Here is a 16358-nt window from a genome sequence, read left to right as displayed (position 1 = left end):
CCAGATCCCATTACAGATGGCTGTGAGCCACCATATGGTTGCTAGGACTTGAACTCAGGACCTCTGGAAGAGCAGTCAGTGCTCTTAACCACTGAGGCACCTCTCCGGCACCGAATGAACAGTTTTTCTTGGCGTTTTATTTATCTACAGCTTGATTTTTTTCTGTCACTGTTTATATAGGTGTGCTGTGGGTACATAGACATGTATCTATATGGCTGTATCTTCTAAAGCCATCTCAGGTTGTCTGCTGGTTAGAGCTGAGGACATCAAATCCATACCTATACCATGTTAGGATCATGGCCTTGAACGGTGGCAGGTAGCACTCCCTGAGGTCTAGCCTCAGCTCAGCACTGGGAGCATTAGGAAAAACTGTTCCTGAGTTATTTTAAAGCTCTCAATGCTGCTACTCTCCCTTCACTGGCTCACTGAGAGTTGGGTCTGGCGTTGTTCACCAAATTGGGTAATGACCGGATACAGATTAAAAGGGCCTAGGTGCTCATGTGGTGTCTGCTCAGACACCTCCAAGGTAACTCCGAATACCACTAGTGAATTTCTTCAACTTTTCGTTAACAAGCCAAGAGCATCCGTGACTGCCATCAGTCTGCCACAGTCTGCCACCATCTGACTAAGAAGAGACAGGGAAAGAGCAGCCTGAGGTGCATCCCTCGCTGGTTGTGGACTTCTGCTCTTCACAGCACAGGAGCACTCACACCTGTTCTAAGTTACACACTTGGTGGTTATTCTAAGTATTTTCATTTGTAATTAATATCCTGGACACAGCATTGGAAGCTGCCTCTCTACACCCAAGGGCAGCATACGGGTACCACTCACTACTGTGGGGTCAATGTATGCTTCAGTAATCTCTCTGGCTGCTGAGAGCTGATAACATAATGTTTTTGTTTTTGTTCATGTACGCTACACACATTGCTAGCTGAGGGTCTGTTTGATTTTATACACTACATGTGGTTGTGCACACTACACTGTTTAGAGGGTCCATGTGATTGTAGATACACCACACACACACACACACACACACACACACACACACACAGTGACTGTGTGTGTACACACTTTACATGTGGTTAGAAAGGGTCCATTGGATTGGGTACATCCCATGCACGCGGTTAGAAAGGGTCCATGTGACTGTGCACATGCTACATAGAAACGGTCCATGAGGTTGTGCACACCCCACACCGGGTTAGAAAGGGTCCAGGCGACTCGCCACTGCCTGACCCTGGCAATAAGCGCACCCATCCAGCAGACAGCCCCGCAGGCCCGAGGAGGCCCCTCGCACACTCACTGGGTTACGGCCCCCCGGGAGGCCCGCGCCACCCACGGTCCCCGGCCCAGCGTAGCCCGCGGGTGGCCGCCACCCAGGCCAGCGGCGGTGGTCCGGCGCGCGCTCCCCGGGGCGGCCGCGGCTCCTTTAACCCGGGCGGCAGGCGGGCGGCGGGCGGAGGCGGCGGGCGGGCGCTCAGAGGAGGGTTCTTTCTTCTTTTTTTGAATGAACGGTGACGTACGTACAGGAAACCAGGCGCTCCGACGGAGAATGAAGTAAGAGGCCGGGCCCCCCGCCCCGCGCCCGCCCCCTTCCTCCCCGGCCCGTCCTCCCGCCCCGCGTCCAGGTCCCCGCCGAGCCGCCGCCGCCAACACCGAGGTGCCCGGGCCCTCCCCAGCCGCAGCCGTCACCACGGAACGGGCTGCGCGGCGCGAGCACGAGGAGGCGGCCGCCAGCGCCGCCCGCAGCAGAGGAGGAGAAAGGGTGCGCAGCCCGGAGGCGGGGTGCGCCGGTGGGGTGCAGCGGAAGAGGGGGCCGGGGGGGGGGGAACTTCGTAGCAGTCATCCTTTTTAGGAAAAAGAGGGGGGGCAAACCCTCCCCCACCACCTCCTTCTCCCGCAGCGCACCACACACAGTGCGCGGGCTGCTCCTTGGGCACCGGCGGCCCCAGCGCGTCCTTGCCTGCATTTAGCAAGCTGCTTTTTTTCCCCTTTCGGAAAACGCATTGGCCCTTCGGAGTTTAATCAGAAGAGGATTCTGGTCCCCGTTCCCCGGCCACCGCTCCTCCATCGTCCCCCTGGCGTGTCTCTCCCCTGGAGGTCTGAAGCGGTCTGGTGGATACCGATCCATGCCTGCGCTCCAGCGTGTGTGTGCGCGAGTGTAAATTGGCGAGAAGAGGGGAGAATCACAGGACTTCTGCAAATACTGCAAATACTGAACATTGTAATTCATCTGCTGCCGCCGCCGCCGCCGCCGCCGCTGCCTTTTTGCCCCGCTGCGGTGCTCTTGAGATCTCTGGTTGGGATTCCTACGGATTGACATTCTCAGTGAAACCGGAGTGTGAGGACACAATTCTGATTTTTTTCTTCACCTATCCTCCAGACCCCAACTCCTGATTCATTGCAAGTTTCAAAGAAGCTTATACAAGGAGACTTCTGAAGATCGATGGTGTATTTGTATTTGTTTGGGTTTTACCAAAAAAAGGGGGGAAACTTGACAGAAGATCATGCGGTCCCCAGAAAATGCAGTAAGTTCTTTGCACAGGAATTTGGTTTGATGTAACTTTCAATGGACGCGTTTGAAATATTTTTTACTTAAAGTGCATTCGAGCAAATTTAATTCCCAGACAATTTAATGCATTTTCTTTAACGTGTAACTTGTAGCGGATATACCTTTCTTACAATAAATATATAAAGGAAAACACACCTGATTTTAACTGCTTACATCGTCCTGCCTCCTCACCTTTCAGCATTGCGGAGGAAGTAGATTGATATTAACCAAGCTTAATAAATAATGTGCCTCATGAAATAAAAAGCTGAAAGGAATTTGAATAAAAATTTCCTGCATCTCATGCCAAGGGGGAAACACCAGAATCAAGTGTTCGTCATAACTAAAGACACCCCTTCATCCAAGAATGCAAAGCACATCCAATAAAAGCGCTGGATTATAACTTCTTTTTTCTCTCTTTCGGGCCGTGGGGCGGGAGCCGGGACGCGAAGTGCTATTGGTACCTGCAGCTTCTTTCCCCGGAAGGATGGCGCAAGCCGGGAGAACAGGGTATGATAACCGGGAGATCGTGATGAAGTACATCCATTATAAGCTGTCACAGAGGGGCTACGAGTGGGATACTGGAGATGAAGACTCCGCGCCCCTGAGGGCTGCCCCCACCCCTGGCATCTTCTCCTTCCAGCCTGAGAGCAACCGGACGCCCGCTGTGCACCGAGACACGGCTGCCAGGACGTCGCCTCTACGGCCCCTTGTCGCCACCGCTGGGCCTGCGCTCAGCCCTGTGCCACCTGTGGTCCACCTGACCCTCCGCCGGGCTGGGGATGACTTCTCTCGTCGCTACCGTCGCGACTTTGCAGAGATGTCCAGTCAGCTGCACCTGACGCCCTTCACCGCGAGGGGACGCTTTGCCACGGTGGTGGAGGAACTCTTCAGGGATGGGGTGAACTGGGGGAGGATTGTGGCCTTCTTTGAGTTCGGTGGGGTCATGTGTGTGGAGAGCGTCAACAGGGAGATGTCACCCCTGGTGGACAACATCGCTCTGTGGATGACTGAGTACCTGAACCGGCATCTGCACACCTGGATCCAGGATAACGGAGGCTGGGTAGGTGCATGTCTGGTTGAATGAGTCTGGGCTTTGATCTCAAGGCCGGGATGCTCAGGTTGGGGTGTGAGTGGATTCTGGGTCAAAATGGGCCGTCGAGCCGATGAAATAAAATCGAGTTTGTGGCTTTGCTCCCCTGACCCCTCACCCCCTTCCTCTGGGTAGATCACGCCTTGCCAACCATGTGTTAACTCCTGCCCACTGGCTGTGAGAGAGCAAAGGTTCAGCATTTTTGATCCAGTAGGATTGGGAGATAAGTAGTATCCCTCCAGTGACTCAGAGTTACTTAGTCCAAGTAGCTTGCTGCAGATGTTTTGGGTCCTGTGTAGGAACCAGACCTCCAGTGCTCCCTCTTGACCAGTGCACCTTTAGTTCCTCTGGCGGACTAACAAACTTAAAAAGGTCCAACTAGACAAACAGGCTCCACCAGAGGACGCAGGCAAACCTTTTCTAACTCACTTGGGAACATTTTCCCGAAGAAAAACAATACAGCTGCTTTTCCTGGAAATCATAGCTAAGCTTGTAAAAAGGTAAGCTTAAGTATCCGTGGATGTTTGCGGAATCCAGTCAGTCTGTGCCATAGCCCCAGTGGGCACGGTCGTGGGTGCTTTGTCCATCGGTGAATCTGCAGGGATTTAGAAGTTTGCATCTGCTTCAATGTCTCTTACTTACCTCTACCTATAGTCTACATAGTTGTGCGATCTCCACTGAGTGGACTTATATCTAGGGTGCCTCTGAAAGGAGTGGTGGAGTCCACTTAGCTGGGGGGTCTCCAGCCCTGACAAGTTAAAATGATTTGTATCGAGCGCTTACCTAGGAAGCGCAAGGCCCTGGGTTCGGTCCCCAGCTCCGAAAAAAAGAACCAAAAAAAAAAAAAAATGATTTGTATCCGTAACTTTGATGAGCATCTGTGGAGTGATTGTTTTCTGGTATCTTGGGAGGTCAAGCTTCCATATTTTACCATAGGATTTAAGCTTTTTCCTGGTTCTTCGCCGGCAGAGAGCAGACTCAAGGCTTGTTAGACCTAAAACAATTGAGTTATGAGAAAGCAGTAATTGTTGTCTGACTTTTTAAAAAAGAACTTGCATTAATGAAAAGGGTTTTCATTTTAGTCCTGCCTTGGTAGTATCAAGAGAAGAAGTAAAAAAAAAAAAAAAAATTAGAACCTTACAGGGACAAAAAGCCTATAACTGGCTGAATGTGAACCAAATATCTAGAAGCACATTATGTTTTTACTACAGTTTGCAAGATGTGCTAATATTCATAGGTCCCGAAAAGGAAAAAGCCAGGAAAAATAGATGATTGATATGAACATCTGATCTTATTTGACCAATGTTGACAAAATATTGGTGGCACTGTTCAATGTTTAAAAGTAAAATTAACTCAAATATCAGAGTTTAAAGTGCCTGAAATTCACATGCTGTTTGTGAATTGCATGTTTGTTGACATCCCACAGGATCAGATTGTTAGTGGCGCTGGAAGACTTGGCTGAAGGACAGAAACTAATTTGTTAGATGTTGAGTTAAGTAGGTTTTTTTTTTTTTTTTGCCACTCTATTCAAAGAGGTGGGAACTTCAGAATCATTTTAAAATCAAAGTAAAATTGATCTAGGATTATTATTTCATATTTCTATTAAAAAATAAATGTTTCTTTCTATTTGAAAGAAATCCAAAGCAGTGAATGTGTGGTGTTGATATCAAGTTAATAAAAAGGAGGGAAACAGGATTGTATGTTTCTGATAGAAATTCAGATACAACCTGACCCTTGGTGTCGACGTGCAGTGAGTTAACGTGCCAGACAGCTGAGCTTTCTCTTTAAATGAAGCGTCCCATTTTTCCGTGTTCATCATCAAGTTTTGGTCGTAGGGCATATCTTTGTGGTCAACAGGTATCTGAAGTTGATAAATGCATAGGCTTCATGTTATGAAGCCAAACCACAATGGCATATTGGAAGAGATGCTAAAAAAGTTTTTTTTTTTTTTGACAAAGCCTCTTAATAGTAAACGTAAGTCATATAGAACCACAAATGGATGATGGAAAAAAATGAAGTCTAATAGCTTTCAGAACAACACATGAATGGGTGACTATGCAGGAAAAGAAAGTACATTGACAAGAGTATGTACCAGAAAATGGAATCAAATGTTAACACTTTGGAATAAAAGTGGGGGTATTTGAGAATTCTTAGTGATTGGTCTATATCAGTCTGTGATTTCGAATGTCTTGCTAATGTAAATGTTTGCTTTAGGCATTTGGCATGTAGATTTCCCTTTAATTTTACATTAGTCAGGATTTTATCTCTAGCATGCTTCGTGCTGCAGTGAAATTTTAATAAGCATAGTCATGTTTCAGCTGATAGCTTCTTTTCTTGACACGAGGTAATAATGGGAATGGTGGTCATCATTTCCCATGGTTAGTGGAGCAGCTTGACGATACACCTACAGGGAACATTCGGAGCTTTACATGCACTTGAAGTCACCTTTTGTTTTCTGCTTCCAAGTCAGAGTGCTCCAATACTGGGGATGACAGCGGGTTCCATGTTTCATTGCAGAGAAAACGGTCCTTGGAAGGACCAACTTCTGACAGAGGCTCCCAGAACCTGCAAATTAAATAAAGAATAAAGAAACGATTGGGTTTAAAGCAGAGTATGGCTTGGCCCCACTTCTGAATAAGGGCTTTGTGACGTCTAGAGAAAGGCAAGAAGGAGAGAGCAGGGTGACAACAGCAATCTAGAAAATGTCTGAGGTCTTACAGACCACCAGCATGGGTGTTACCGGGACCTCCTTGGGCAGAGAATCCCAGTCTTCACTCCAGTACCATTGGGTCACAATCTTGGTTTCTTTGTACAGTGAAGTCTGAGGTGCTGACTGCCACTTGATCCTTTCTGGCTATGGGTGGTTTCCTGTTGCTGGCTGGTTCTGTTTTGTTTTTGAAGGGTCAATGCTGCCATGGATTCTGTTGACCCCTTTTGGTGGGTTCCAGAGCCAGAATGATACCTGGAATTCTGTTTCTCAGGTGTCCACTACAGCAGTCTGAACCCCCAAAAGGAGTAGAGAATGAAGGCAAGAGAGAAGTTAAATAAGCCCAGTCGTACTCCTCTTGGGAGTGCTTCTCGTGGTGGTTACGGAGTTTGCGTTGGCATTACGAGCACCATTAAAGTGTAATAGGTTCTCCTCCTCAGCTAAAGGGAAACTCCTATCTCTGTACGCAGTAGAGGTCAGTCCCCTCTGTTTTAGGTAGTTAGCCAGCAAGTACTTTCCCCCTCTGGATCCAGTTCAAATTACCACTCTCATATCCGTGCGTGAACTACAGGAAAGAGCACCATTTCTCCAGTGGCCAGTATCAGCCGCCATGGTTAATTTTGGCAGCAAACTGATAGTATTAAAAATAGCATTATGATGACCCAGTCTTAAATAATACAGTCCCTGATGAACTTTCCTTGGGAAAATGTCTATCTCTGTCTGCTAGGAATCCCATGACCACTTTCAATAATTTATTTTCTAATGGAAAGAGTCATGTTATTGGTCTTCGAGTTCTTAGTCATGTGCTGTTGACTGTCTTTCTGGAACTTCACATGAGTCGCGTTCCCTCCGTTCTCTTTCTGGGTTGGAGTTTTTGCTGCTACTTAGCATCCTCTAAAAAAATGTCTTTTGTGTGTCCTGTCCCTTTGACTTGTGCTTTCTACAAAGAGCTGGTTGCTGATTTTAACAACCCTTGATTGAGCTGCTACATGTCATATTGTTTAAATACCTTAGACCACACATACCTACCACATAACAGAAATCTGCAAAGGGGGAAAACCAAACCAAAACCTTGTTCCCCGCCCCCTTGTCTTCATCTTGTTTTGTATCTTGGATGGATGATAACTTCATGCAAGCAGCAACATGGCTGGGTCCTTGAGAGCATTACAGTAGGGGAGTCCCCTCGTGTCGCACCATCGCACTTGCTTCAAGGACACTTACTGTGTCTTCCAAGCAGGTTAGCAAAGGAGTACATTTGTACAAGAAAACAACACTGCCTTTGTTGTGTACAAGACCAAAGTTTTTTTTTTCCTCCTAGAGGTTTATTGTATGTGAGAGTCAAAGGTTCTACTGAACCTTTTTAAGGAAATCTGATATTACCTTTCTCGGGGATGGCAGTGACCTTTCATAGAGACCACTCTGAGTTCATCTTACGATGAAGTCCGTCTTTCCCTCTCCTCAGTTTAATTCAGACACATACATAATGTCTGGGCAGGTTAATCATTCAAGGACTGAGTTTCTAGCAGAACAACATGGCAAGCTTCACACGTGCCGGGCAATGGATTAGGTTGGGGTCATGGGAAGGAAAACTTCCCCGAGACCTGGATAAATCGCAGGCTAGGGTTCTGTGTGTCCTAGTATGGCGCTCAGGAGCTCAGCGAGCGAGATCCTGGACTCCGAAAGAAAAGCACAAGAAGTCTGTTGTTTTGCATGTGCTTCAGCCTTGATCTTAAAGTTATTTCTAGCCATATGCTTGTTCATGTGTGCATTGGGGCTCATTTAAATAAGGGGCCAAATGCAGGTAATAATTAAAAAATAACTATTTAACATAGACATCGGATTAACAGAACTGAAAGGTGGGGGGAGTTCCCTAATTACATAGTAATCAACTAAACACTCTTTTCACACAGAGTAGACTTAATAAACTCTAATCTACAGTTTTAAAAGAATTTCATTAAAGTGTTTTAAGGGAAAGACAACCAAGGCTTGCACTAATTAGGACATGGTAACTTGAAGGAGTGTCTTAAATAATTCTTTCTTATACACAGAAAGATGCGCATCTGCTTTGAACCAGACAAGAGACTCCCCCCACCCCACCCCCAACCTTTGAGAGGAAGAAAACGCTTCTCTTTTGCTTTGGTTTCGGTCCTGGTACTTTTCTGTTATCAGATGTTTCTCTTCTGAAATGTGATTCACAATTTACGGGGATTTGTACTCTCACTGTGTTCCTCGGCAGCGGGGTACGGTACCTGGGGGCCTTTTTCTTTAACTGCAGATGGGGACAGTTTTAAAATGAATAAGTTCTTTCCCTTCTAGCAAGGTCTTCTTGCAGGTGACTCTTTGCTAGGAGCCAGTTGTGTAGTGCAAGCACTGGCCTCCAGTGAGCATGAGGGTTCCATGCTTTTAATGATGGTTTCTCTCCCTGAGGCTTTCTAGATTCTCTCATAGGCACCCTGGCTTAGCTCCTTGTCACCATGCAACAGTTGAGGGGTAGGATTCACTTGGAGAGCTTGGCATTGCATCTAGATTCTTCCAGGAGGTAGAAAGTAGTGAGGTTTTACTGAAGCCACAGTATAGCTCGCCGGACTCTGATCTTGCCACAAGCAGAAAGGCAGGTGAAATTTCTGTTGGCAGGTACTGCCCCTTGCCTCCAGAAATCATGAATTCCAACACAAGCAGAGCAGAATAGCAGCCGGCATAGTCTTTTTCTTGTGAGGATCCCTGCAGTGGGTGATTCCAGCAGGCAGATGGCCTGGACGAAGGTAACTAAGATAGCCTATTGTAAAGACATCTTCCCCCAACCCCACCCATCAACTCAACATGCTGGAAAGGAGATCTTGATAACAAACTGGTGTAGCCACTCTGGATTGCATCTTGCGTAGTTTCCTTGGGTGATGCAGACTAACCATGGATCTGAACACACCCTCTTTTACACATGTCACCTGCGAACATGGACGTCAACAGCAAACATTAGGCAACCTTACATTTCTGTCCAGTTGTTTGATTTTTCTTCAAGATTTAGGGGTTTTATTTTCATTCAGGATTTGGGGGCTGGAAAGTATTCTCTTTTTATTAATAATCTGCTCTCTGGGATTTCAGCATCATGACTCAGAAGCTTATGACCAGCTCTGGTCTGTTCTTTATTTCATCTCCTGAAAACAAATGGAGAGCCCACTGTGTCAAGAGAAACTTCAGTTTTTCAAGGGAGATCGTTTTTTCCATTAAGACCAATATGTCTTTTCTTGTGGCAGTTCCGATTGCTCTGTTTCTCCATTTTAACCTATCAAAAAGACAAGTAAGCTGTAAAAGACTAATGGGTCATTTACAGATGTTTATATGTAGGGCCCCAAACAAGGGCTTCGAGTTGCAGGGTAGGTTTTGCTGTCTCTTTCCAGATCTCCATAGTAAATAGCTAAGACTTCAGCTTTGCAGAATGAGGAATTTTATTTCTATGTTAAGTCTGAAGTTACATCGCAGCCAACCCTTCCCCTCTCAGCTGCATCTGAAATTTCCAAAGGAAGATGGGAGTACAAATGCTTAGGCTTCTTAATTTGGTGCTTGTCTGGTGTATAGTACATATCCATACAGTTAGGACAGAGTGGAAACAAAGTCAACCTGGGTCATGTCATCAGCTGGGCATCTTGATTCGCCTCTTGGGTGGGAAGAAACAGTTCCATGCAGGCTGGCAGCCCTAGCACCTCGACGCTTACAGCTCCAGGGCTATCACTCAGCCACTTCCTCTTTGGATTCTTGCCAGTGTCTCCCCCCACCCTGAAAACAGAGGTCTGAAAGTGTTTTACAACAAAATTATGAGTATATCGAGGCAGAGCCACCTACTAAACATGGAAATGGTAGCACAAGAGTAAGATTATCTAAGGAAGCATTAAGAAAGACGAGTAGCTGCCCATGAACTGTAACCTCAAGTTCCCAGGATCTAGAACAATGACTGGCATGGATGGGTTCAAAGGATCTTGTTATTTAGGGAAACATACACACTAACTTTTTTTTTTCTGTAGAGGAAACCATTTATTAGAAACCTACATACGGAAAGCTCAGTGCTAGGTGTTTTGGTTAAATAAGATTTTTAAAAGAACAGACATTTGGACTGGGACAAATCTGTCAGTAGCCAGGCTCTTACTGTTTTGAACTGACAGAGAGCTGCTCTGGTAAGAGTTCCACTGGGAGACAGTTTTGAAACAAATGTTGGAGAACAGAGATGTGGGGAGGGAGTATTTAAGGCAGTGGAGCCAGAGCTACCAAGCAGGCAAGGATGTGTGAATTGTGTATTGAATTGTGGCTTGATTAGGGCAGCAAGACCATTCTGGGAATAACCTAATCTGAGAATGTAGTCTTTGGTCCTAAACTGAGGGAGACGTTGTATTAGTCAGGGGTCTCTAGAGTCACAGAACTTACTAAGGGAAATTACGGGAATGACTTACACTCTGCAGTCTAACTAACACAACAGTGGGCAGCTGTGAATGGGAAATCTGAGACTCAGTCCTACAAGGCCTAGGTGCTTCGGCTGCTCTTCTGTATAAGCTGGAATCCAGGAGAGGCAGGTTCCAACAGATGTGCTGGCAAGTAAGTGCAAGCAGATGAAGAAGAGTGAGCCTCCCTTCTTCCATTGTCTTTATGTGGGCTCCAGGAGAAGGTATAGTCCAGATTAAAGGTGTGTACCACCTTGCTTGAGCCTAAGGTTTTCTTGGCCACTATTCCTCAAGATCTGGACCAAAAATCTGTATCTTCCAGCCTCAACGTCTGAATCACAGCTGTGCCCTCTATTTCTGGATTGCAGTTCATTGCCACTGTAATCAAGTTGACAAGTGGGACTAGCCGTCACACGTGCATATACCTTGATAGATGTTCAAAGGATCCTGTGACAGAGAAGGGAACATTTGTTAGAGAAAGACTGATGATGCTTGGTTCTAGGTGGGAAGGTAAAGTACATTCATGGGGAGGGGGAATAGAAAAGGCTGGGTAGATGTAATAACAAAAGATTTGGATTGCATGAAGAATAAGGGACAGAAAGAATCAGAGGACTCGAGGTAAATACCAGCTGGCTGGGGGAAAAAAAGACACTGTCTTCCAGGGAAGGGTAGACACTGTCTTCCAGGGAAGGGTAGACACTGTCTTCCAGGGAAGGGTAGACACTGTCTTCCAGGGAAGGGTAGACACTGTCTTCCAGGGAAGGGTAGACACTGTCTTCCAGGGAAGGGTAGACACTGTCGTCCAGGGAAGGGTGACACTGTCTTCCAGGGAAGGGCAGACACTGTCGTCCAGGGAAGGGTAGACACTGTCTTCCAGGGAAGGGCAGACACTGTCTTCCAGGGAAGGGCAGACACTGTCTTCCAGGGAAGGGCAGACACTGTCGTCCAGGGAAGGGTGACACTGTCTTCCAGGGAAGGGTAGACACTGTCTTCCAGGGAAGGGCAGACACTGTCTTCCAGGGAAGGGCAGACACTGTCTTCCAGGGAAGGGTAGACACTGTCTTCCAGGGAAGGGCAGACACTGTCTTCCAGGGAAGGGCAGACACTGTCTTCCAGGGAAGGGCAGACACTGTCTTCCAGGGAAGGGCAGACACTGTCGTCCAGGGAAGGGTGACACTGTCTTCCAGGGAAGGGCAGACACTGTCTTCCAGGGAAGGGCAGACACTGTCTTCCAGGGAAGGGTGACACTGTCTTCCAGGGAAGGGCAGACACTGTCTTCCAGGGAAGGGCAGACACTGTCTTCCAGGGAAGGGCAGACACTGTCTTCCAGGGAAGGGCAGACACTGTCGTCCAGGGAAGGGTGACACTGTCTTCCAGGGAAGGGTAGACACTGTCTTCCAGGGAAGGGCAGACACTGTCTTCCAGGGAAGGGCAGACACTGTCTTCCAGAGAAGGGAAGAACCACTTGCCACGTTGCATGATGGGTAAATGTAATGAGTCTAACTTTAAAGTAGCTCACCTTGGCACTTATGAGACTGTCCAAGTAGAGGAGTCAAGGAAGCAGTGAAAGCTAGACATCAGACATTCAAGGGGAAACAGGGTGGAAAGTGAACTGCCTTTGTGCCTAAGCTATGAGGGCTTACAGCAGCCCTCTGCTCCTCTCATTCCCCACAGCTGTCCCAAGCACTGCTGCTGAGTCCACCATATTCGCTGCTGTTCAGGGCTGCCTTTCCCCAGTCTTTGGATTGGATTTCAGGGTCGGCCCCAAAATTTGCTTTTCTGAGCCTGTCTTCCCACTCCTAAACAGTAATTTAACTTGAGCTGAACTAGTAGTGTCCTGCTAGCTGCTAAGGCCCTCCATTTGTGATCTAAATTCAAGGGACTTTGGGTGTCTCTGCAACTTCCCTGTGAACTCATTTATCCCATTGAATTTGAGATGGAATCTTGCATCCATGAGCCTAAGTATTTTATAATAAACAGTAAACTTATGAAAAGAGTGAATTAATGAAGTGACTCTAGTGAACCAGTCCAGGAGTTTAGCTCATCCTAACTGGCCAGGCTTGTCTTAGTCTCTTAATGAGTGATCTGTGCCCAACTGTCACATCCTTCTTAATTAATATTTATTAAAAACAAAGGAAGAAAACATACCTATAATTTCCTTATATCTTTTTCTTTGAATTGAGGAGGCAGAATATAAAGACAGATCTGGATTCTGCTTTGCACTAAGCTTTCCTCGGATATTACCCTCTCTGTGCCAACATCGGGTTCTATCTGTTTATACAAAGGTGTTATGCACATACGTAGTACTTGCTTTCCACCCTCCTTCGGTTTCAGATATAACACAAACTGGGTCTGCCTTGCTGTCCGAGATTTTCATCACCTTATTAAAGAAAGCAAGGCTCGTGCAAGGCTCCCGAGGAGGGAGCAAGGTGAATTTGAGCTCTGATTAGTGCACTAACTGAAACAGTGCGAGAATTGCACCCAAGTCATGAAGATAAATGATACAATCAGGCAGCCCATTGAAGCTGGAAGTCAGTTCAGGTCAGCATTCCCAAAGTTTAGAAAACTTAAGAGTTCATTTCTAAAGATCCTGACCAATAAGAAGAGCACAGGGCAGTCACCAGTAACGGGATCATTGGCACAGTAGCTTTGGCTACCTTTGGTCTGTTCTGGTTGTAGCCAAACTCCCGGCCTATCTATGGTTATGAGAACTGGAGGAATTTGTGTTTTGAGAAGCCTCATCTTTTGGCATAAAGCAGCTTTAAAGCCTCGCTGCTCATCATGTGTCATCTGTTTGAGGAAGATCGTAGGATGTGTTTACTTGTAATGAAGGTTGACTATACTTCTCTGGGGGCTTTTAAAAAGATGGATGTGTCAACTTGCAGATTTGTCCCCATGAATGAAACCACAAACAAATTCTCTTCTGATTCCCCTCCCCCTTCCTCCCTCTCTTCTTCTATGGCCATCTGTGCCTCTTTCCCATTGCCAGCCCCTCTTCAAGTGGCTTATCTTTGAGTGAATTCAGAGACTTCAAATTATAAAGGACACCCAGATAATTGGCCTGGTCTCCAAACTATCTGTCCCCTGTCCAACTGCCAGATTCCTTCTTAATGAGTACATCCACTGACAGAGGCATCTTACGCTTGCCCACATCGTGAGAAAATGAGCTCGCCTGCTTTGCAACAGCTTGCAGCACAGGGGAAGCAATGACAGCCATTGCACAAGTTGTCTTTGAATGTAGTTTTCTTTCCCATAAATGATACTTTGAGAATACAGTTAAGGGTTATTAGTTTTCTATTTCATGGTTGGCCTGTGCGTGAGAATAACACAAGCTGTCACTGCAAATCAGTAGCTTTATCTGGTTAATGTGAGCCTTTAATATTTGGCTTGATTAAAAATTAACTGATGAAAATCCATGTCATTGGAATCTGAAAATGCCTTGTGTAAGAAATATTTCAAGGGCATGGCCAAAGAGTAAATTAGTGCTTTAAACACATGGAAATTGAGGGGAGGTATAATGTGAGTGGGGATGTTTGACTTTGCCTTGAAACCTCTACCTGTTTGGCACAGGAAACTGTTGGAAAGGGCTGCCTTAGTTGTCTTTACTAAGCACCAACTCAGATGTTTATTGCATTTGGTATTAAGTGAACAATTTTTTTTTAAATTGGCCATCATTTACTGAACATAGAACAATAAATCAACTATTAATGTAGATGACTTTTTACACCATAGTGAACTAATGATGTTTATATAATGTCAACTCTCGTACCTTCCAGAAAGTACACAAGGAGGAAGGTTTGGTGGGCTCATGGTTTTAGAGGGTTCAGTTGTGGTTATGTGGGCCAGTGCTTGGTCAGAGCATCATGGTGTAGAGTTTATGATGGATGCTCTTCTTGGCAGATCGGAGTGTCAGGGTGAGGCTTCATGTAACACCGGCCGTGAAAGTGGTTCACAGACATACTTCTAAGAAAAACATTCATGCCCATAAATAAAATAAATATGGGCCTGTTGGAGGACATTTCATATTCAGATGATAATGTTTGTATATAGGCCAGGTCCTGGAGCAAGATGGTCTTCTGATTTTCAGTCCCGGAGGTGTAGGGGATTCAGAATCAGCCAGCACTGACAAGCATCTCCCATGCTGTGGGAGAAGAATGCTACCGTAGCAGAGGCATTTGTGAGGTCAGGGACGTACCCCAGGGAGTAGACTGAAGCCTGCAGGAGGGGCAGAGTTAGCCTAATGCAGGGGGAAATGTGGGATCAGCTGACACAGGTTGTAGGGACTAAGGAGGCCAGCCTGAGTGGCACAGAGATCACAGGACATCTGTATCAGAGAGAGGATGCTAGAGACTCGCTGCCTACAAGGGCTCTTTCGACACAAGCCGATCCGAGCCCCTCACACCGTTGATGGCGTTGGGACTGGGAAGGTATGAGGGGACAGTGAGAGGCCCTGTGCCTGGCCTCGGGAACAGCAGTGAGGATGCAGGGATAGGATGCAGAGATTATTAAAGAAGACATGATGATGGACTGAGTACTTCAGGTACCACCCATTTTCTTTTAAAGCTACAGTGAGCTCCTCGCCTACATATTTTTCCTAACTGTGGCTGTTGTTTTAGTTCTTTGTGAGTCTCACCTCATCTCATATTCCTTCGACCAGCAGTGTGTGGTCACGGGCCTCCCATGGCTAGTATCCACGGTGGAACAACCCCCTTTTGAAAGATCAGCTCACCGGCACATCTTCGAGGAGAATTCAGTCATGGAAGGCAGCTGTCACAGAATTTTCTCATATGCGAAAACAAAGGACAAAACGATTCTGTGGTTCCCCCGTGTTGGGCCCTAAGACAGGCAGGTACTCACCACCTTCCCTGCGGTTTCCAGCCCACACTTCTGCGTATCTCCAAGGGGGAGACTTGCCAGCAGTGCTCTAGACCCGGGAAGCTTGGGAGGTGCTCCTGGCACCTGGTAGATCACTCGCCTTCCTGGAATGGTTTCTGAAGACCCAGGTTCTCAACCCATGGGTTGCGACTCCTTTAGGACCATCTCACAGGAGTAGCCTAAGACTGTTGGAAAACAGATATCTACATTATGATTCATATCAGTGGTAAAATTATAGTTATGAAGTAGCAGCGAAAATAATTTTATGGTTGGTGAGTCATCACAACATGCGAAACTGTATTAAAGGGCTGCAGTGTTAGGAAAGTTAAGAGCCACTGTCCTAAGACACCAGATTACTTGATAGGAATTTGATCAACCCTATTTAATTTTGGAAATATGTATCCTCTACTGCTTTCTAAGGCAAAATCAATCAATCACAAAAATTAAAATGTGGCTTAATGATAGAATGTGTGCCTAACCTGGGATTGATTCAAGGCCAATACACACACACATACACACACACACACACACACACACACACACACACACACAAATAGAATGCTGCTGATACCCATACATTAGCTCAGGACCCTGTGGGGACTTATGAGCCTGTCAGGTGGTTTTGGCTCTAAAAGAACAGTCCTAAAGGGCTAACTGGAGACTTCTATATTACATGAGATAATTTGCTGAGAGGGGGCAGGGTGGGGTGGT

At 46.4% G+C, this 16358-nt stretch overlaps 1 protein-coding gene and 1 long non-coding RNA gene across 3 annotated transcripts in view; one reads left to right on the top strand and one right to left on the bottom strand.

Annotated features, from left to right (window-relative positions):
- The first annotated feature begins 1619 nt into the window (after positions 1–1619).
- The window catches only part of Bcl2 (BCL2, apoptosis regulator), a 164496-nt gene continuing 149757 nt past the window's right edge, over positions 1620–16358 (top strand). The window contains exon 1 of one of the 2 annotated variants that reach the window (XR_015635078.1): positions 1620–4138. Coding sequence is in view for 1 of the 2 variants with exons in the window: in NM_016993.2 (NP_058689.2) it covers positions 3033–3608 (576 nt within the window). In the remaining variant the exon portion in view is untranslated. 2 annotated transcript variants of the gene reach the window in all.
- On the bottom strand, positions 8275–14495 carry LOC148001557 (uncharacterized). Its single transcript, XR_015635844.1, has 3 exons — positions 12140–14495; positions 11569–11710; positions 8275–11519 (listed from the first exon to the last, which is right to left on the bottom strand). It is a non-coding gene; the product is annotated as an uncharacterized LOC148001557 (long non-coding RNA).

Source organism: Rattus norvegicus, chromosome 13, assembly GCF_021556685.1.
Source record: "Rattus norvegicus strain SHRSP/BbbUtx chromosome 13, alternate assembly SHRSP_T2T, whole genome shotgun sequence".
NCBI lineage: Eukaryota > Metazoa > Chordata > Mammalia > Rodentia > Muridae > Rattus > Rattus norvegicus.
This window is presented reverse-complemented; position numbering and strand designations above follow the sequence as displayed.